This window comes from Opisthorchis viverrini (genome assembly GCF_000715545.1).
Source record: "Opisthorchis viverrini unplaced genomic scaffold opera_v5_40, whole genome shotgun sequence".
NCBI lineage: Eukaryota > Metazoa > Platyhelminthes > Trematoda > Opisthorchiida > Opisthorchiidae > Opisthorchis > Opisthorchis viverrini.
Window position 1 is genome coordinate 884,499 of NW_008751694.1, and position 23,732 is coordinate 908,230.

The window sequence follows — 23,732 nt, forward strand, 5'->3', positions numbered from 1 at the left end:
ATCTTCCCAGTTCGACCTTGTCTGGGTGGATTTGCGCAACATGATGATGCAAGTGCCCTGATGAGATCGATCTTGTGGATCATCAGCCTTTTCACGGGTCTGCCTGGAACTCATGTGGGTATATTACAGTTTCTAGTGACTGCCCATCCAACTGTATCATCCTAAGGATGGCAACATCATTAGCCGCAGTGTCGATCGGGTGCCACCAGATTATCCATTACCATCTTGACGGTGTTTTACTGGGTGATCGCCGGCAACACTTGCTTGATGTTATACTGGAGAAGGTGCCAAAACATGAAGGAAATAACCCAGGCGTGTCTACTATACACTGCTTGGTGGTGTTGGTGCCCAGTGTTATGCCACCATGTTTAGGCTGGCCAATGGCTCATGTTTTCCGGCCGATATTGCTTCCTTAGGTTTGCATCGGTGCCAAGCACTTGTGCGTAGCACCACATTCGGCTCAGTGAGCACCTCTTGCGCAGGTGTCCAGTGGCTTGACCACTGTTAACAGGCACCTCCGCTTTGGATGCCAGTCATTCATATACATGACCACGCACATGGGTCATGTGGCATGTTCAGCATGAAAAGGCTTTCAGTAGCAGGGCCTTTGTTCAACTCAGTGCTCTATAGATATATTTAGCCATTTTGGCCCATCAACTTTGTATACAGAGACGTTTTCCCACACCTGCAATCTGCTTACGGCCCCGATTACGAGACAAGTATAGAAGTGGATTTCAGGTTTTAGTATAGGATTACTTGAGTTCTGCGACTATCAGGAAACGTGATGGGTCGTAATCTTTGTTACCATCACTCCGCACAAGGAGACCACCAGAAGGAGTCAAGCCCAAGCGATCCCTTCTGTGAGAGACTTTATTGTTTAAAAAGATATCAAGAGACTAGCTAAAACCCTGTTGCTATCGGTGATGGAAGATATTATGTAGCCCAAGGTTTTGTTTTCTGAAAAAGACTCTCCTTTGCGATATTTTAGCTCTATGCCACTTGGTGAAGACCTCTTGTAAGGGACGCCTCTGGGTTGTTCCTTGAGCAAGTTTTCCAGTAGCGAATCAACTGTGTTTTCAAACGGTCTGTTAACCATCAACAAATATGAACCCAGTGTGTACAATATTTGGCAGTTTAGAGCGATGTACGAAATCTCTATATTTTACCGATACACGACAATTAGGTTTTGTAATGTGATGCAAAGGTATAAGAAAATTTGCTTCGAAAAGATAGACTGACTACACCGTAAATAGCACAAGACGGCTATGAAATAGCGTTCGGTGTCTGGGCGTGCTGTCTAGGGATGCACCGCAACGGTGACATCTCCGTTGGTCTCGGATAACATGTTCTTCGACACTTTGTAAATAGTCTTCTTCTCCCCTTGACCTAAACACTGATTGAAGCGGAGAGATAGCCACAACCTCTGCAACACGAGAATAAGCCCTGTGACGAAGCCGGCAGCTGCACCGAACATGAAGCACTCGTAGTAGCGACCATTAATCTCCTTTATGATGCCTGAGAGGATATTCAAAATGAAGTGCTCCCATTATTACGCACCACACGTTGTGTGACATATCAACAACGACAACGAGAACAATAACAACTTCGGGCAATAACAAACTTCAGACTGGGTTCCAGGTGAGTCTCTCGAAAGAACCAAATTAGTTTGCAGATGAGTGTATATTCAGACTAATTTTGTTTCTATGGGCAGGATCAACTGAATAAACAAGGCATTCTTAAATGGTCTAGCTATGTTAGTTCTCACCAACCCAGTCTGTGAGTTTTACTAAGAACAGAGCTTCTTTGCTGAAAATATCCACATTGGTTTTTCCCGTTGAACAATTTAACAGAATTATCTGCATATTTATTTAATGCCTTTCGAACAACACATTTGTACTCGTCTCTTTTTGTAAGCTCTAGCTGCCCACGCCAGTGAGGTTGCCAATTTTGAATACTAATTAACAGAGGAGTGTGGAACAAGGGATAACGGTATCAGTTAGGCATCGTTTGCTAGATGCGACAATAACAGCAAGAGAAAAGTCAGTTGTATGTACATTTCTTTTTAGTTAACCTAATGGCCTAGAAAAGTCGGCAGTACACAGGTGACCTATCTTAAACGAAGGTGGGAATGTTCTTTTACGGCTTGAGTCTCGGTGAAATGATTAAGACGAAACTCTTAAATACTCAGATGCTAAAGCCAAACCCCGGAATACACTAATGAGTGCTTATGCCTATCCGTGTTGAGTCATGTTAACAGTGGAGACAAGTGTCCGCAAGAGACAGGTCCAACAGAGTCGTATTCGTAAAATGTGCGTTCGTTTCCCACACGGTTAAATGAAATAAAGTTCACCATTGGGCATTCTAACCGACTACGGTTATTGATATGAATGAACCCGAAAAAGTACAAATGATATGCTCTTACTGTCTGTCTTGGGTGTGATTGTTATGTTCTAAAGGTTACACCAGTCTTGCTCTTGTATCCATAGCTAATCTAGTTCTTCCAGAGAAACAATGTTTCTGATCATCAAAATCTGAAGGCATCCGTTTATTGTGGGAAACTAAATACCACCGTCGTGCTAACAATGACTATTTACTCAGTAACGCCATAAAAGAACTCACTATACTCGGAATTCGCTGCATCGATACTTCCTACATCTCCGTTTTCATTTAAATGGCGAACACCAAGGATAAAAAAGTAGTTGCTTATTTCAGAAAGTTCGTCTTCTTCACAATGGTGGTCGGCTTCTACCAGGCATGCCGTTTAAGATATCCATTTTTCATGCACTCAGCATTGAAGTATTTCTTTTCTAGCGTAAACGGCACGTAAGTGGACCATCCAGCAACGCCGTACGGTCTCGTCACATTTGATCTGCTTTTGGCTGGCACCCAGAAGAGCGGTTGTGTCCGCGCGTAGGTGGTAAATCAAAGTCAGTTTGCTTGTTACTGAATGCGGTGCTACATGAAAGTTCCCCATGCTGATCTGGATCTGACCGGCTTTTGCGCAGAATTCTGCAGCTACCCGTCAGTCAGTCAGTTCAGACAGAATGTATCCTTTTTACCCGTTATCCTGGTAACAACTATGGATGTAGCCTTGATGGAGAAAGAACAGAAATACTAGCATATCCACAGGTTCCCCCCCCCCAAAAAAAACCATCTTTACCCGTTAGAAAAATGCGACTATTTACGGAAAAGAGTCCCAATTTTTGTCACCCAAGACCACCACTTACCTCCAATTGGACCACCAATTAAAAAACCCACTGCTTCAAACTGGAACAGATAGGCTACTCCTGCCTCATATCGTTTCGGTCCGACGATTTCATATGTTAAGCCGGGAGCCAATACAGAGCTCGGGCTCATCAAGAGCCCGTAAACAATAGCGAAGACTGAAAGTACCTGTTTAGTAGGATAGAAAGGCATGATGATCATGCCAGTGGACAGCAGAAACATACAGACTGAGATGTAAATCCTCATATCCAAGTTCGGAACAAACTGAACTAAACAAGCGTTGAAAAACCGACCAAGCATTGCCGTTATTCCAATGTACGTCAAAAGATGGGATGCTTCATCAGTACCGAATCCCAAACTTAGTCCGAAGTTACTCAGGTGGGCCAACACAACAGAGTCGGTAATGTAGCCAAGCGTTCGGGATAGCAAGAACGACAGGAACATAAGATCCAGCTGGATGAATTTTGGCATGTTTTCCTGGACAGTAGCCGTCTCAGAGCACTTCGGTACAAGTTCTTCTAGCTTCGGTGTCGCGTAATCGACTGAATCCTCTGGATTACTAACTAGAAAAATAGATGATGTCATGTCAGTTGCTCTTCTGCGGCCCACTGACAACTCAGCTGAACTATCTGTAGAGTTAGTGAAGTCTCGAGACGTAATGGATATAGACGGTGGCATTTTTGCATTCATTATGGGGTTTGTGTCTGCCTCAAGTTTTTCTTCCACCTTAGTGCCGTCTGTCCTGACATCCTCTGATTTAGCTTCTTTGAGGGTGGGGACTTCATCTGAACCATAATAAACATACCGAACACCTGGACGATCTCCCGACCCAAAATTAGGATATTCTGAATGCATCTGGTTCTCCAACCGATCAATCATTACCAGTATGCGTGCTGGAGAAACTCCAATACCATGCGCGTTGAACTCGTGTGCAAGTTCTTGTATGCGACCCTCAACTCGACGTCGCCATACTTGACTTCGGTCGTACTTTGACATCATAGCTACAGCGAACCCATCTCTGAAAACAACTGGCTTCCATAGGTTTTGAAGTTGAACCAGATCAGGTATCCCGGAATTCCCGATTTTACCAAATACAAAGACCATGGGAATTAGAGTTTGCCTGGTTTCTGTTTCAGCTTCACCTAGTGTTTCTTTCGCAAGCTGCCTGATCAAATCAAATATCTCCTTATTGGTTTTACTGAAAAATGTTAGGGATGACGTCGGCACTTGGCTCTGATCAACGATAGTTTCTGATGCCTGAAGGAACTCGACCATCATTTTCAAGTCACGAGGTGACGTGTCCTTTTCCGTTTGCTGGTTGCATACACTCTGAGCTGGACCGCTGACGCCATCAGGTTTACTCAAGAAGCTGCATCCAGATAGGGACAAAATTGATCCAGACTGACTGCGTTTTTTCTCCCGTTTGTTTGTGGACAAGATTGGTTGGTTTGCAGCATGGGTATTGGTCTGTCTCAACGGTTCGGGCGGCAGTAGTCGCAGGACCAGATTCAGAGGAATGATGTTCAGATGAAGTGCTCCAATGATCGTTAGCGCCACCCTCCAAGTGTAGGTTTCGATTAGCTGAGTTCCCAGTGCTGAGTAGACGAAAGTCCCAAACCCAGCCCCGAAGTTCTTCTAGCTTCGGTGTCGCGTAATCGACTGAATCCTCTGGATTACTAACTAGAAAAACAGATGATGTCATGTCAGTTGCTCTTCTGCGGCCCATTGACAACTCAGCTGAACTATCTGTAGGGTTAGTGAAGTCTCGAGACGTAATGGATATAGACGGTGGCATTTTTGCATTCATTATGGGGTTTGTGTCTGCCTCAAGTTTTTCTTCCACCTTAGTGCCGTCTGTCCTGACATCCTCTGATTTAGCTTCTTTGAGGGTGGGGACTTCATCTGAACCATAATAAACATACCGAACACTTGGACGATCTCCCGACCCAAAATTAGGATATTCTGAATGCATCTGGTTCTCCAACCGATCAATCATTACCAGTATGCGTGCTGGAGAAACTCCAATACCATGCGCGTTGAACTCGTGTGCAAGTTCTTGTATGCGACCCTCAACTCGACGTCGCCATACTTGACTTCGGTCGTACTTTGACATCATAGCTACAGCGAACCCATCTCTGAAAACAACTGGCTTCCATAGGTTTTGAAGTTGAACCAGATCAGGTATCCCGGAATTCCCGATTTTACCAAATACAAAGACCATGGGAATTAGAGTTTGCCTGGTTTCTGTTTCAGCTTCACCTAGTGTTTCTTTCGCAAGCTGCCTGATCAAATCAAATATCTCCTTATTGGCTTTACTGAAAAATGTTAGGGATGACGTCGGCACTTGGCTCTGATCAACGATAGTTTCTGATGCCTGAAGGAACTCGACCATCATTTTCAAGTCACGAGGTGACGTGTCCTTTTCCGTTTGCTGGTTGCATACACTCTGAGCTGGACCGCTGACGCCATCAGGTTTACTCAAGAAGCTGCATCCAGATAGGGACAAAATTGATCCAGACTGACTGCGTTTTTTCTCCCGTTTGTTTGTGGACAAGATTGGTTGGTTTGCAGCATGGGTATTGGTCTGTCTCAACGGTTCGGGCGGCAGTAGTCGCAGGACCAGATTCAGAGGAATGATGTTCAGATGAAGTGCTCCAATGATCGTTAGCGCCACCCTCCAAGTGTAGGTTTCGATTAGCTGAGTTCCCAGTGCTGAGTAGACGAAAGTCCCAAACCCAGCCCCGCTACTTGCCAAAGCAAGGGCAAAGATTCGATAACGGTCAAAGTGTTCTGCCACAATTGCGAGCACTCGTACTACACTGATACCAAGACCGATTCCTGAGAATGAAGGGATAATAAAAAATGCACTGCATAAGCTGGATTGATAGAGTCATTTACCAAAAAGCTAAAACTGCAGCAACTGATTAACTTGGACTGTATTCGACCAAAGTATACATGGTAAACTAGGACCGAAACAATGTCCTTTGCACTGTTGCAGGACAATTTCATTTCTCACTAAATACAGAACGTCTGAATACCAGCTAATTCGAAATGACACTCTTATGCCCTCTTGTGACATATATAAGATTAAGAATTTTGTACGCATATCTTAATAGACTCATATCAAGTGTCTCGCTCTGACGTGTTTCCTACCTAACCAAAAGGCTTATATTGTATGCACGTGTTACAGTGATCTGATTTCTCCTTGCATGTATTATTTACGGTGGCTTTTTGGCTATTTTTCTCTGGGTAATTTATCACTAGCCTCGTTCACTAATTCTTTGGACAAACTATCGCACGGTCAAGCACAGTGGGGGACAAACGAAATCGTAACAGATGGCATTTGGGGACTTGTCTGCTATGTAAAGCACCGCAAAATTTTAAGTTATAGGTGCTTGAATGGATAGTTCTTGGTTAATTCGTTCGCTTTGATATAAGTTGACTAATTCGCTGGGTCCAAGATAACTGCATGGGAACACCGGCGACTGCTAGCATTCACGTTCTTAGGTGGCGTGGGTCTATACGGTGAGACTCTAATCTAGGAATTTGGGCCCTCTTTTCTTCAGAAAACTGATAAGGACTGGACGACAACCTCTCCATAGGTCCTTGCCTGTTTTTGGTTCATTAGCTGTGCATTCCAGTGGCAGAAAACCGGTACCGTAGCATGTTCATCAAAGTTCTAGCAAGCCCATCAGGACAATCAAGTGTACACGAAGATTCACGTGACCATTTAGCGTTGAGCATTGGTTCTACGGCTGTTTCCAGATGAATGAATGTATATATGATCAACATAGGTGATAAATCAGTAAGGGGCTGAAACTTTAAACGGAAATGCTATTCTATTTTCACCTGAAGCTACTCTACCATCCGTTTGACTGGCAACCCAACTTCAAGTGCTGACCACGGATGAAAGAGAGTGATATTAGCCTATGCCAGAAGGGGTGAGTGCGGTGCGAGTGAGGTTCGAGAGATACTGCTTTACGGGCACGGAAACTGACCATTATGTATCTGAACAACCAAACAGCTTCTCCAGTTTGATTGCGGCCCATCGGAAAAAAGTCTCGCGCATCGAGACAGTCAATAGAGTGCACTATGAGGGCGTTGCTGCGGTTCCGGATCATCTAGTGGACATTTGCTTAGCTTTTTGATAGCCGCTGTTAGTCATATACTTTATAAACCTTTCAATACGGTTGTACTCTTTCTGGGGCAGCAATGTGTCAAGGTTTCACTCCGTGGAAATCATCTGTAACACGTAGTCCATATAGCAAACCGAGTAACATAAGTGATTTGTATAAGCGGAATGCACTCATTGGCACACCAATTTGCTTTTGACGGGAGACTCATCAGCTGAATCTCTCGTTTATGATGTTTTGTATGAGGTTTTCAGGAAACTATGGTGTAATCAGTACACTATTTTCCAACGCCCTCCTTATTTTGACTGTTGTCTGAAAGTACATTATAGCCTGATTTAAATCATTTCTAATCAAATCGATCCACACACGGGTACGTTTGCAGTTACGAATAAGAGAACACTTGGAAACTGCTTGTACGGTGATACTTTATACTGAAAGTCCCATAAAAGTTTCTGAACCCTTATCTGATGTGGATAAGCTCCCCTCCTATTGCCTTCGCATAGCCATCCACTGTTCACTAAAAGACTCATTGCATCCAGTAGTAGATGACTGACAAATATTTGCGTTCTCTCAGAAAGTGAGGTAATTATGACGACGTCCATACCTAAACGAGAATCCGGGAAATTGGAATGTGAGTCAGAATATAGATTCTTCAGTGTCTAGCGTTTTCTATAAAATCCATTCATTAGCCCCCACGTAATGCAAAAGACCTTAGAACGGTTGGAAAAACGTACGAATTTGATGAAATACCCACAAAAAAGAATTGACTTTTATTTTTCTAAGCACACAATTTTTTAGTCGATCACCGAAAATCAGAATCCAACAGCTAAGCTTGTTATAGGTCAGTAACGAAAACATTTACGATTAAATCTGGGACTGGTAGCTCGTCCCCCCAACTCCATCAAAGTACGGTTTCGGTTTTGACTAGAAATCAAACTTCAATGTCTCCTCGTAACTCACAAAACATAAAAATACAGCCAAAGTGAATACCCACCTCCAATAATTGTGAAGGGTATCATGAAGGCGAAATAGTTATTCAGAAATGTGGCGGTGATTATTCCAATGGACGTGAGTACGGCTGCTGTGCTTGTTGCGATGCGATAAGGGATCACATCCAAAATCTTGTTATAAACTGGTGCTGATTGGTCAAATAAATAGTAAAAGATACAATGATAGCGATTGTCTTCGACCCGTGTGTTGGCACAAAAACCGAACACTTGTTTATTATTGGCCTCAAGCAAACTCAGCTCTCTAAGTGACCTTATTTTTTGCACTAGTCCGTTTAGCTATGAAGCTGAGACAGCATTAGTCTTTTTAAACAAAGATGGTATTAGGCTGTGGAAAATCTTGAGAGAGAGAGAGAATAGTAAACAGTTTGTGGACACATATGGCTTTCCCACTCTAGAAATAACACACCTGGAAAGAACCACTTTTATTCTATCCTTTCCATCGTAGTCAACTAGGAAAGTCTCCTGTTGAAAGAAAAGCCATCAGTGAAAACCAATTTCGATCGATTTCTTCTATTTGTGTCACCATAGAAAGAGAACTTTTATTTAGATTGTCCCAGTCATGATCGAGCACATTTGGGCTGCAGTATTCGGTTTAACACGCTTTCAGTGGCCCGCGAATTAAGTCGCACTTTCAAACGTATGCAGTGGACTTCATGAGATGGGATTTACAACCAGACTATTGGAAATCAGAGACTATATTTAAAGCGACTGAATAAGCATGTGGAGAGGCCATCAAGTATACTGTTGAAATACCCGGCTCTTTCATGGCAGTTATAAGCTACAAACAATCTGTTACCAATCGCTGCTGATGCTTTAGTTCTAGCTTGCCCAATCCCAAGTAAGTTGTTAGAAAACGCCTAGGAAACGTCAGAGGTACCTGTACGAACGTCTCGTAAAATATCTGCCAGGCCTCTGGTCACAGGGTTGAATAAGTTCCTAAATAACCCGATAGGTTCGTTTAGTTCATGGAGAAAGCAATATATGAGCGTTTGAATTCATAACACAGTTTGGGAGTAGATAAGGTATAGGATGAATATGAGGGAGCAAAACTGAAACAGAAGTGATGCCAGCCGAGGAATAACTCAGTTGGACGAGAAGTCCTCGGGTCCATCAAGGAAAGAAGAGCAACTAACTTCTTATGGTAGCATAATACAGATAAGAAGACGACTTTAGATTATACAGGCCCTGTTTATTTGGATGTCAGTTGCTATTTACAGTTCCTTATCTTTGTGACGTAGTTAGCTGTCGACGGATCTTACCTCAGGTCAAATTATACAAATATCGTATAATGACAACGAAGTATGTAACTTCAGTGCTAGGGTTGCTGTCGGTCATAGTGACGATGATGGTGATGGAGGTCAGTCAGTAGGCAACTGCATTCATCCGCACGTTAATTTTCCCAAATCCTAGTGGTTTCAACCTATGCAGCTAGTAAAGGGACTTTGCCAGCTGAACATTTGAAGTCTTCATTTCAACTCGACGGACAGGTCGAGAACTGACTAGAAAACCATATTCACCACGGTAGGAAAACCCTCCTTTAAATAAGAATGCTCGCGATACATATCGTAAATTAGTCTTTGAATCGCTGTCCACCAAGCTGCTGTAAGCTCCCTCTTAGTTTGGAGACCGATGAAATAAGCCACTAAAATTTGAGAATCGTGAATGGCCTAGTATATAGCCATCGACATAATCGTCAACATTTCTTCACAATAACAAATTTCAACTTTCTTGCAGCTGTGTGGTCTGAAGCGGTCTAAGATATTCTCTTCGCTAGCTGGAAGAATAGTGAAGGAGGTCCTAACTCCCTGGTCCCCACACAGATCAGTGTTGTCGTCCTCGGGGTTAAGTGGAAGTACAGTTTGGCGCAACCAGTCTGTCGTCGGCTGGTTGGGGCCTCGGACAATTTACGGTGTTCGGTGTCTGTCTCCAGGATCAAAGGCTAAGGGGCTTCGTGCAACTGGTTGGGGCCTCGGACAATTTACGGTGTCCGGTGTCTGTCTCCTGCAAACTGTGCAGACTGTGCGGCCCATCGTCACCCGTGGAGAACCATAATACGACGGATTAATGAAGCTGGCTCACAAAATCATAGTAGTTAGCCTCATAAAGGTAGAAATTAGAAGGCAGTTTTTACTGTACCTAGAGGGCGCCGATTTCCTCCAGAACTTGGCTCTTTTTTTACCCTTTCCGTTCCTAAGCCGGTCACTTGTAAAACTAAAAAAGGGGCAGATTTTAAGCCATTGGAGATTTCATTCTGTAAGTGAAGCCACTCTATGATGTAAAGCCGAGAAGTACTGTACGGTCGTCTCATCCTTGTTGGGAATTTCAGTAGGGTGTTTCAAACCCGCAACCCCAAGGCTTGTATTTTGGACGGCTACGAGTGGCTGCTTGCGGGAATTTCGTGAGAAGCGGACTGCTGATGATTCCCAATAAGGATGACACAGCTGTACAGTACATCTGGGGTTTTCAACATAGACGCGCTTCGCTGACAGGATATAATCTACTGAACATGATCAAATATCCTCATATTACTACGAAATTTATAAATAATTACGGAGCACACCTATGAACAGGGAAGTATTGTGCCACAAGGAGATCGATGAAATATATGTCAAGGTACCCTCACTCTCCTAGTTGGACTATGTCAATCAGACAACTAGGCATCCTCCTAAGAAAACGTCCCAACACAGAACCAAAGAGAACATATCTTCTGGTTATCTTCTGGCTTATTTTTTCTTCTTGAAAGGAGAAACAAGAATGGAAATATCCCATGTTACCCATACAAGTTTTCTAATAGACCATCACAATAACAAATTCATGACACGAGCTGAGTAGTGATTCTCCCACATCACTAGTCATCTCCTAGCTTGAAGTAACGGGACTTGATTACTCATTATACACGGAGATGAACACACTTCTAGTCCTTGAAGCATGACACGGGTGCAGTGGCGAGGATGAAACGCAAAATGAAGAAACTCAGGATACCCCTATATTCGACGTTGATCAATGACTAGTTCAGTTTGTTCTGTCGTTAGTGATCTATCCTAAGGTTTTATTTGAAGTTATTCGAATGGCGCAAAAATTACTGGATCGTAAACATATGGAGAATCAATGCTGTGAACCACCTTGCAGCAGTGTTGTTCGCTTGTGCACACTAATTTCGTTCCATACAGAGGATAGCATCGCTTCACAGTCTAACAAGTGCTGTTGGAACAGTCCTAGTGCAAAGTAAACTTTGCTACTACAGGAAGCCTGTGACACTGTCAACATTGCATACCTAATCTATAAAAAAATTACCACCGATGAGATACCCCGATGTTTCCCCGAGAGAGAGGTATTGCACTGAAAAGTGTCGATTAGTAATAAAACCATCGAACTGGCCTGAACCCCAAAAAATTGCCTTGTAACTGCTTATACTTATGTTGAATTCAGCTCCACGGAATCCTTCTGGAGATTGTTTTCAGTCTTTTTAAGCTTATCTCAACCGTACCTATACGGACGAATTCCGGAAAATCCAACGCTGAAAAGTAATCAGAGACATGTGGACGGGACAAATTTTACTCCACTGGGTACAACAACCGACAGCATTGTTGGCCACTTAGAGTAGCCTCTCAGAAAGAGTGAAACATTTGTGGGATACCTAACAACACTAGCAAACTTGAGCAGCAGTGTCGGAATAGCACTTCAGTGGTGCCTGTTTGGTTCGCTACGAAACCAAGAGATAAGGCCACTCCTGAACACAAGTGAGCGGGCTGAAACACGTTTGATGCATGCAGACAACTTCCGGTTCGTAAGAGCATAGGCTCACAGTTTCCCGTTCTTCGAGGAAGCGTGGCTCGGGATTTACAGTAAAATTCTGTAAATAGAGTGAGACAACTTGAAGACTTTATCCTGTCAGTGAACATATGTCCAGAGGCCTGTTCCGTCTTTCCTGTGGATTGTTCATTCTAATATTCTATATGATTCATTGAATGCGCACTCATCTTACCTACCATACTTTGTGACTTCATCTAAATAATTTGACGTTTGTATCAAAATAACTGGTAACTCAATCAATTTTGCTATCAGTATTACCACAAGCAATTAGCAGAGCAAATAATGATTCGAAGAAAACCATATAAGGAAATAAGACTCACCAAAACAGAAGGCAACTGAGAATTGCCCGGTGACAAGCCATGTTACTACGCTTATTGGGTAACCAGTAGCCTCCATCATTCCAGGGTAGTACAGTGATCCACAATTTAGAATCCCATAGTGCATACCAACCAGGAGGAAAGCGCATAAATCACAGATCCACGCTCGCCCCCTATTGATAAATTGAACTCTGAGGCACATTGCTCGCTTCACCAGCACGCTGTCGACTGCCAACTGGGTGAATAAGATAATCTTTCTGATGAATAAATTCTTAGCTTATGTTGAAAGGATACAATGGAGCATTCAACTAATTCTTTAGTGCACGAGGATGGTCGAGGAAGAAAACGGTAGTAACATAACACCAGTAAGATGAGCACGGTACACCAATGAAAATTCTGTCATCGAATTGTGTGAAGCTATCTTAATTTGGCTCATAATTCAGGCACTGGTTGGTCAAACCAAAGCATCTGACACCAGGCCGGTCATGCGGTCATTTATGATCACACACTGTCTTCCAGTACTTAAATTTTGAGACCACATTACTGTATCGAAAATACTCCGTGACTTTTTGACCTAAAGGGTACGTCGCATGTTCAAGGGCGCATTGACTAAAGTAGCACTAATGTGACTAAATTCGATCAGTCATGACGACAACACACTTAGCACCTAGCTTGAAAATCTCATACCAAACAAGTATCTGTGTGCTGACTAGAGAAATATTTAGAGAAATTTTTCGAAATAATACAGGAATACTTACCTGATATCAAATAGCAATTAACAATTTTGGTTGAATCAAGTCAAGGCAAAATGTCAATGAGTTATTGTTTCCTCTGCGCTGAACTGCCAGATAATCTGGCTGTTTCTAGCTGAATGAGGTGGGGTTGGGGGGCGAAAGGAAGTCAACCAAACCAAAGTTGCCATCAGTCCGTAACTAGATCGTTGTGGCCCCATCAGGCATAGACCCTGCGCCAAAAATACAGCAGCTGGAACTGCGATCGTTCGATTTCAGTAATTCCCGTTCAGTGCACTGACTTAGAAGGGCCTAAGTAGCTGTACTGTTTTCTCAGACCCTGTGGTTAGAATAACACATGCAGATACGTAGGTCCCCGGGATAAGGGACTGTTGATTGGATAGACCGCTTTGTCTCGGTCTGCGAACCTTAACATTGGTTTGCTGGACAAAATCTTAAACACTACTAATTCTTACTGTTCGACCCAACGGGGATCACCTTTTTTTAGGGACAAGATAGTGCTAAAAATGTTCGGTGTGGCAGCCGATTTTTCTTAAGCTGTGATGAGGTAAGATGTTCGGTGGCCGAGTTTAACTCCCGTGGGTACCCCTGATACTAGATAAGGAGCTTGATAACTGAAGTTTCTGCACAATTAGGCCGTACTGTGATACGTGTATACTACCACAAAATGTGAGGTTTGAAGTGGCATATCAGCTGAACGGTGGTTGTTTCATTCTTTCTGGTCAACGCCTGATAAAAGCTCAGTTGTGAGGCTAGTATTGAAGCCGAATGGGCCACTTCTTCAGACAGTCGCGTTTTGAGGATTATTACGCTTCTGTGCCTAAAAGGTGAAACCAAACGCGATCGCTGTGGTTGTTTCATTCTTTCTGGTCAACGCCTGATAAAAGCTCAGTTGTGAGGCTAGTATTGAAGCCGAATGGGCCACTTCTTCAGACAGTCGCGTTTTGAGGATTATTACGCTTCTGTGCCTAAAAGGTGAAACCAAAATTGCCGAGATCGCTTAGATGGTGCTGTATCGTGTGTGGCTATCTATTAGTTACGCATGAATCGAGCCTGTCGAACTACGCAATAAGGAGAAGGACAGAGAATCCAGGACTGCTGTATTGTCAGGACAAACGTACGAAGCTTCTGCTTAGATATTTAGGATGGCTAAATGGACAAATATGGTAGTTCGCTTGTTCGTTCTGTCCAGCAATGGCGACGTTCCTGCCGTGAACAATTTCACACCTACTCCGCCGGTCGTATGCTCCTAAGCCGTGTTTGGAAACCAATAACAACGTGGCAGTAGTAATGACGTTACCATCAGCAATCGAAATTCTTATAGAAGAATGTCAGTATACAAGACATAAGAGAAGTTGCCTATGACAAAGAGACTGGCAAAGGCTGGATGTCTCACTGGGAAGAACGCTTCATAAAATCGTAATTTTTGTCTGACCGAACGGGACTGCATACTACAGACACCGAGTACATCAGCTCATTGTAACCCACGTCACTCCACAAATGTGCCAGAGTAAGACCTACATAATTGTTCAGTCTCACATCACTCTCGTTTTGAACAGTCGTCCTCCTGTCCTGGCGCAATTATTCATGTCATGAATAATTGCGCCAGGACAGGAGGACGACTGTTCAAAACGAGAGTGATGTGAGACTGAACAATACACCTCCCGCAAAAACCATCACATGCACCTACATAATTCAAACTTGCAATCCTTTCCTATAAAGCATTCAACAGTTAGAAGTGAGTTGCTTGGAATAAATACACTCAATTCCCCAAACAGCTTCATTCATCATGGTATGTAAATCAGACAGCTTTTTTGCATGACACAAGTCGTGGCATACACAATTACTAGAACAGCAAACTAACGACTGTTCAGACGACAGTGATGTGACCGTCAATTTTACAAATCTGGCAATCCTCAAAGACTAATCTTAAAATTGTCCAGCACATTTTAGTCGTCTGGGGCACCACCTGACTGGGACGCCCTGACACAAATAGGACAGTTACTCTGTAGCCGTTCCAGTCATCGGACTAATCAATCGCCACTCAAGCGTGGATATGTTCGCCGACTCAGACGTGAAAAATCAGATGCGTCCAGCATAGTGGTGGTAACAAGCTCGCATCGCATGCCGGATTTCCAACCCTGCCAAGGAACTTCTACTACTTACCGCAAACTGAATTTAGTGTAGGTTTTATGAAGTTTTTGGAAGCCATTATTGTTGTTAAGGTCATAGTTTTGCACAGTGTACACAATTTCAGGTTTCTTCGTTTCCCCTCAGCCACGGATCTCGCAACTTCAAGTGAATGACACTGAAAAATTTCGTTTCCAGATATAAGAGTAAAAGGAACCAGTTTAACAGTGTCAGCTGTTTCGCACAGGAGCACTCCGGTCACAGCTCAATTGCCACTTTTATGATTCCGCACAGAATCCTGTCGGATTTGCGATAATTCTCGGTCAATTGAGGTAGTTACCAATTTTTGAATAAAAGTTTTTGTCAGTAGACGAAATCCTGCTCTATCCTGTCTGACGTTGCTATTTGATACGGCCTGTTAAAGTGTTGTAACCAGTTTCAGGCGGACTAGCGCAAAACGCCTGAATGCAAATATTGCCGGATTTCCAACCCTGCCAAGGAACTTCTACTACTTACCGCAAACTGAATTTAGTGTAGGTTTTATGAAGTTTTTGGAAGCCATTATTGTTGTTAAGGTCATAGTTTTGCACAGTGTACACAATTTCAGGTTTCTTCGTTTCCCCTCAGCCACGGATCTCGCAACTTCAAGTGAATGACACTGAAAAATTTCGTTTCCAGATATAAGAGTAAAAGGAACCAGTTTAACAGTGTCAGCTGTTTCGCACAGGAGCACTCCGGTCACAGCTCAATTGCCACTTTTATGATTCCGCACAGAATCCTGTCGGATTTGCGATAATTCTCGGTCAATTGAGGTAGTTACCAATTTTTGAATAAAAGTTTTTGTCAGTAGACGAAATCCTGCTCTATCCTGTCTGACGTTGCTATTTGATACGGCCTGTTAAAGTGTTGTAACCAGTTTCAGGCGGACTAGCGCAAAACGCCTGAATTGCAAATATTGTCCCGGTCGTGGATTTTCTGCAGACGGTACTAGACAAGGGGCAATTTGCTTGAAAAGTCATCAGAACATTCACAATGCTTTATCTTTCAGTTTCAGTCGTAAATTTTTTGTAGAGATTGTTTATTAGTCATTGAAACTGTTGAAATTGGACGTGGTGCGTACACAGTCTGAGAATATCGTTCGTGTAACGTCTATAAATAACAAGTTCCTGGATAAATTTCGATAAAATTAGTTTTTCTGGACCCACAAAAATGTTATCTTATAAGGGGCTTCACAGAACTCCCGATCGGAACTCTGTCTATACCTTGAAATCGTGGTTGAATATTTGTTTTGCGTGTCTGATTAGATGATGGGAGTCAGCCATTTGGAAGTCTTGAGTCTTTGTAGTTTTGTGTGACACTCTTGAATAACATTGATGAGGGGCATAACAATCAAAAGCGAGATATTGCCACGTGCCTTGGTATCCACGGTAGACCCAAATGAATCATCCGTTTATGATATGCTGCCGCAGTACGTATAGCAGAAGATTCAGTTACAGAATATCAATAAAGGGAAATTCAGTTGAATACCTCATTAACACCGAAACAGCGATACCTGTAGTGAACTGTTAACGAGTGTTCGCCAGCCTCATAAGTAGTGTTATGCCGGGAAGCCATAAGCTCGTTTGGGCTTTGGCGTTCCTATGTAGTTTTACAAAACCAGCTATCCTTCAGACAGTGTACTGAGAGCAAGGATATTATTGGTTGCAGCCGTTCAGTTTTGAACTAGAGAAGTTAAGAGCACAAATCCATGCGAGTATCGTGCAATAAGTTGCGAGTATGCGAAACACCATGACGACCAAAACGAGTCGGCGCTGCAGTGCAGACACATTTCTTCCCACGAATGATGCTTATGACATTAAGTTAAACATTCTGGGTAATATTCATGAACAGAAATAAGCTTAATATCACTCAGATCAGTCGGAGAACTCTATATGACACAAGGTTTTCGGAGCTTGAGGAAAGCAAATTATTGGAAGCAAAGTCGAAACTAAACTGAATTGACTAAAAACGGTACCCAGTATTTTATATCAACTCCTTGGGATTTGGGATAGCTTGAAACAGCCCAGTAGTTACAATACAAGCTTGCTGACCGGAGGGTCAGCATCCCAACTGCTCCTGTCTAGACGTGGGCGACCTGGCCTTATCTCAGTATCTCGTGTTTAGTTTGGGTTTGATGGCAGCTGGACACCGAAAGGGTGTTGTATCTAAAAGATTATTTTGGATAATTATTGTTAAGATACTGCCTGAAAGGATCAGGTGTAAGTAGAAGAAAATGTTTTTGGAAGGAGAAGCGAAAACCGCATTTATTCGGACAACGAGTGTATCAAAGTTGAAAAGCAGACGACGCTCAAAAGTGCGTCAGCTGACTTTAGTAACTATATCAAACTTCTCCTCACTTCAACTACACGAGGGTGAAGAAGGCTTCGTGTTTGAACTCAGCCCTCATCCACGGCCTTAGTGTCATATGGTCTGAAGCACGATCCGAACAAACCGTAATGATAAATTGTGTGAAAAGTTGAACTGCGTAACTGGCTTTAAGGAATAGGAAGGAACAGCGGTTCGGTGATCAATTTTATTAGTCCAAGGAACAGTCTTGAGGAAGAATGGGTCATCCGTCAGTGCTGAATATAAGGTAGAAAGTCCGTTCAATAAATAATCACACCATAGCTCCGACTGTCCGCATGGAGCTGTGAGCTCGCAGCTTGGTGGCGCATGACTACCACTGTATTAGTTGTAAGAATATGATCGTTATAAAAGCATCTACTTACTGGATAGCTTGCCGTCCTAACTTGTGGAGGATAGAACGAGTCAAAGTCAACAGGTCAGTGACAACACCAAAATGAAGACTTTGCTATATATACTTGAAAATTAGATAGCGAGTGAAAAATGTAAAATTTTCTTGTTACGTAATCAATTGTCTGCTTGTTTGGGGCTCAACAGCGCCTTGCACGCCCCCATAGGACAAAATGTGATGTCTGTAGTGGTTCGTGTCTTAAATCACAGTGTTTCTTGTGCATTCTACACTTACTGGATTTTACTTAGACATCAAAAAGGCTTGCGAAGCCCTGGTTGAGAAGGGATGGAAATGCGCAGAAATGATAAGCGATTGTAATAGCTTTGCGTGCACTGACGTCCCAACCACCACCACAAGCTGGCATTTCGACAGATGTTTCCTGGCTATGGAATGTTCGGAGAAATTGCACATGATATTCATAAGGCTATGGTTTACGCGCCTGATAGATATCGTTCGTTCTCGGTGAACAATTCCACCACAACAGATTACACGTCTTCAAGACTTGTACTCAAGGGAGGCGAGCATACTGATCACACAATGCTTTAAAAATCTTTTTATTTGGTCCATTCCCAATAAACACTTGATGATTTACTAATTGGAAGATATTGTTTCATTAGGATTTGGTCTTACAATCCAGACTATACGTAAGAACCAAAAACTCTGAACAGTTTTCCCGTCCATTTTGGGACTCATTAGCAATGCACATTCCACGAAACTCTAGGACTATTTGAATCGTAATTTTTAGGTAAGCTCAGGAAACTCCCTCCAGCAATGGACTTTCAACTTAGGGGCGTCCTGTTTCAAGGGACATTTAAGAAACCGGCTCATTGTTATTTTGGACATGAGTACTAAGGATACCTCATGGAAACAGATAAGGCATTAAGTTAATTGTCTTCCCTTCGAATGAACTATACTGCTGCATTCTGTGGATCGAAAAGACTAAGTGAGACGCAGCATCGTAATTGGCATGATACACCCGGAGAACGGCCGAATAGACCCGCTTCTGGAGTCAACCTGACGGAGGTAAACGGAAATCGGCAGCAGGCGAACGACCTTTAGAGGGGGAACGTGTTTAACGGTGGATACTACTGATGGGGCATGCGGGTAGTACATCTTCCCGTAAATCCACCGTCTCTTGAGGAACGTGTTTAACGGTGGATACTACTGATGGGGCATGCGGGTAGTACATCTTCCCGTAAATCCACTTCACGTCTCTTGAAAAATGAGATCTATTACGGAATTTATGGATTCGCACTTGGTTACATTTGAGCAATAGTCAATAAATATCCAGGAAAGTTCAGGAAGACGCGTTCAAGGAGAAGACGGATATTCAGTTTTTCGTAAACAAGATGCGTATGAGAGTTTTGCTTCCCTATCCAATAGTTTGTAACTGTTCAGTTGGCGTTTTCTAATAACGCCGCAGCGAAGGCTTTCTCCCTTTCACACAGGTGTGTTTTGTTTAGTAATCATATACAAGTTTCAAACTCCTTGATTCACACTGCACGGAATTTCTGTGACCAACATCCTGTACTGGATAGTCTAAGTGTTTTCTGGTGCAGAAAAAAGAACAAACGACCCTGGATAGCAGCACAGAAGACAACCTCAAGGTTGTAGCTGCTTAACAACAGAAGCGTCTGCACACTTAGCGTCGGAGACTCACACATCAATTTCAGTGAACAACAAAATATAAAAATAGTTCTGCTGTATTACATAGTAGGCGGGAAACGTGATTAGTCCTAGTTACCCGGTTACTTGTTCTGGGAAATATAGGGATTCCCGAATGTGAGACGAAATGATTTTGACGACCTACTCGCCTAAGGAGTCTAATCTGGGAGTAACCCCTAACTGGAAAGCCTGTAACCGCTGGGTGATTCGCTTGAATTTTGTTTTGGAAAAAAGCAGGACGGGGAAGGTGGTTTTTTTAACGGTTGACATTTGAGTTGAAACGCTGGGCTACAGGAAACGTATGGTGGGTGAGGCATGGCAACGGTGACAACCTAACGGATCAAAATACGAGCCAACTGTGCCTTCGATTTCCGGAGTTTGACAGCATTTTCAGGATAGATGGAGTACACTTAGTTTGCGATTTTTGAAAGACATATTCGAGGGTGAATTTTCATCGAAATTGTTGATCTCTTTGGTATAGTGAAACTTTCCAGCTGAAAACAAAAGTCAGGCGAATTCAGTGACTTGGCAAATACTGGAAGTGACATTGGTACCTCAGCCAAATACTGACATATTGCTGAAAAATACATTTCAAAGCAAGGCAAATTTTTGAACACAAACTCATGCTGTACTTTGTACTACGAAATGTGTAAGAATTTCCGTAGCTTTAACCTTTCCCTGAACATAGGGCTACGATTAGATTCAGTGTCACCAGCACTTGTTTGATGAAGTTCAGTGGTGTCGTGCCACCATGCTCTTTCCGCCCCAGAGAGGTACGAGGAAAAACACGTCCGGTAAAACACAGAAAAAGCATAGCGAACTTTGTTCTGGCTTGAACTGGATCTCACAAGTGGGAAGTGAATGCCATTAGGGGAGAAATAAGGATTAAATGGAAAAGTATCTTAACCATGAGAATATAAAAACTAGGTCTGCACACCTAGGTACCTGAGTCAGCTGGTCTGTCTTCCGTTCTTCTTACTATATGACAGGTTTCCTGTACGCTTTGCTGGTCCGTTGTTTGCATTTCCTCGGATTGGTTATCATCTGTTCCCTTCGATATAAAAACCAATGGTGGACCTACTATGTTAATTTCATTGTTACGAATTGTGTTCACAGTTGCAAAATATCGATGGTCTGAAGGAGTTTCCAGAAGGAACCACTTCAGAGGTTATATTTTCGGATCATTAGTTGCATGTTAATCAGCAAGGTTCGAACGTATTTCTCGGGACAACATATTCTATGGGGTGGAGATAGAACCCATAAAATAAGACGGACTTTGTTAATTTCGCCTGCGTTATTGTGGAAGGCGACGTATGTTGAATAATCCGAAGGCTAAAAACTATTTAATATAAACCAAACGGATTCTAAGTAAAAAAACGAGAGAGACCTTTTCACTCACTTGCTGACTGACGATGCACAAACAATCTATGCGGGATTTTCAACACATAGATCTTTTGAAGTAGGTGGTTTCTGCTAAAATTGCCTGTTCAGTTTAGCACTTCTGGCTTTTTGATGATCGACCTAATGAAACCATTCATTTAGTGGCATTCATTGTTAGAGTTGACTACATGGAGAGAGTATTCCAGTGAGGAAATCATGAGTGCGAACTTCACACTCATATAGAACATCAACAGTTCTCACGGCTCTAGCTCCACGTAGTAACCCTAAGAACTGTGTTAAGAAGTACCAGATGCTAAAAAAATACAAACTAGTTCATATGACACCACTTTAAGGTGATCAATAATGGCAACCTTTCTACAGATGACAGCCAAACAAAGACATAAACATAAACCCCAATATACCCACAAAATGGGCTCTTCATCTCATAGGAATGCTCCGATTAGATTCCAAACACAGTTATGCCCAAAGGCCAACAACTGACAAAATTCAAATCAGTGGTCTTACGGTAGGCAAAACGCTCCAACTTCTTGTTGAGGGGTGGACAGAAAATACTACTGAGAGCTACTACGCACATGGCATAACATACTTACTCAGGCTGACGGCTAATTACGCTGCTGACTAGTCGCCATTGCCGAACAACTAAATTTTCAAACTAAAAGCCAGGAGGTCATGAGTTCGAGACTCCAGGAAGTTCCTTTATATGTATACTTTTGAGTCTTCCCGGTTTGTCAGTATTGATTCATTTCACTTACAAAATGAAATATCCATTCGAAATTCTCGAATCCCCTCACAGTACCAAAGCTTTTTGGACAGTTAACTTTGTTACCACTGTGCTGGTCTTGTTATCTTCATCCAGGAGATTGTTTGAGTACTATTCCCGCATATTTATTGTTACACAGTTTGGGCATTGCCGTGGTTATTTGGCTGCTCACGGTGAGTAGAACCACGAATGGGAAAACAAGAACCTTGTACGTCTCCGACAAACGTAAGAGTAAGAATTCTATGCACCCAACAACTTGCAAACGTCAAACATGTTGTCCTATCATCCGAAATGATGCAAGTGAGTGGTTCGCTCCTCAGACAACCAGTAGAAAGGAAATTACTTGAGACTTCAAAATTGCTTTCAATTCAAGTTGCCAAAAATACTGTCATTTTTCCTCACATGTTTTTGCAGGAGTATCACATCGAAACACCAGGATGACCAAAAACTGCCGCTCATAAAAAGATGTAAAGTTTTGTACTATGCGGGACATGATTACAACCACTTACATACAACGAAAAATACATTTCCCTTAACGAGGGGTTGGTTGATTTCAAATTTAATGTGACCGGACACTTCGAAACAGTAGACTATGCGCACAAACTTGGCTTGACGATCTTGTCAATACAACCTGACAGGTAGGTAGAAATTTTGGGTTTCTTTCACATAACAGTGAAAAGAAAGCCTGAGAAGTGTTGTTAAGAGGTCTATCGCACACGTGTTCTGTAATTGATGAACAGCTAGGTGAGTCGCCTAACAGCTCAAAATTTTGTGCACGAAATCTATATACTGGTTGGATAGTCATTCTAACTGCTATGCGCAGAATTACCCGAAGCGCCACAAAAATCCAATGCTGTCAACAAAATATAGATAGCTGGGAAGCAAGAATAACGCGCGCGACAAGTTAAATTTCCATCTAAAGAGTCGGCACTCTGAAAGGAAGTCAGCAAATGACCAGGCAATATAAATTTTGTAAATGATGAGTAAGTGACACGTTGCCACTTCTGAGTGCGAGTAAATCTGACGGATATGATGCTTGTGACTCAACGGTTTTTGGGCCAACAACCACGTGGGCGGTATCGAGTTGGAATCGCCCCTACGATCTGTGAGATGGGCACTGTTGATGATTTTTAAATTCAAACGTATTCCTCAGTAGTAAAGTCTCCATCCTACCTGTCAAAATTCAAAGACGTTGCCTCAAAGGCAAGCTGTGCACTGTTGATAATTCTCAACAAGGATGAAACATCTGTACGGTGGTTCTTGGCTTTTGTGCATAGACCGAATTCACTTACAATCATCCAACGGGTGTGCAGTCGATTGTAACTGCAACTAAATTAGTAGCCCCTGCTTGTAAAACCCTTGATATAAAAATTAGCGTAATACGGTGCAGCGTTACCCATATACAAAATAATTAGGTAATGAAATTCGAGCAATTTTATGAACCAATCGAGTTACCATGAGAAGAATCGGTACACTTTTCTGAGACCGGACTAAAATACTAAATGGGGAAATTAAAATATGGATACCTGAGTAAATGTTCTTAACCTCAAACTTTGTTTATCGAAAGGAGAGCTTATGAGTTCCAATCTTATGCATTGTGTCCTCTTACGCGAATCCATACTGATACCCACTAGGCATACGTCACACGGTAAAGACGAAAGCGATGACCACCAGCAGGCTCTATTTGGGATACCGACATGGCTGAGTTTGGTGTACACATTAGTGTCCACGA

General features: G+C 42.6%; 2 protein-coding genes across 2 annotated transcripts in view; one reads left to right on the forward strand and one right to left on the reverse strand.

Annotated features, from left to right (window-relative positions):
• Window positions 1-23,732, forward strand: part of T265_02882 (hypothetical protein) — a gene marked incomplete at both ends in the record, with an annotated part of 87,859 nt that overhangs the window by 15,326 nt on the left and 48,801 nt on the right. The window contains 2 exons of the mRNA XM_009167235.1: window positions 15,204-15,433; window positions 22,097-22,173. Coding sequence (XP_009165499.1) covers window positions 15,204-15,433; window positions 22,097-22,173 — 307 coding nt within the window. The remainder of the gene's footprint in view (window positions 1-15,203; window positions 15,434-22,096; window positions 22,174-23,732) is intronic.
• Window positions 1,140-12,700, reverse strand: T265_02883 (hypothetical protein; the record flags this gene model as incomplete). Its single annotated transcript, XM_009167236.1, has 5 exons — window positions 1,140-1,515; window positions 3,228-3,850; window positions 5,013-6,063; window positions 8,353-8,496; window positions 12,502-12,700. 5 exons carry the CDS (start codon window positions 12,698-12,700, stop codon window positions 1,298-1,300), a joined length of 2,235 nt encoding a protein of 744 aa, XP_009165500.1.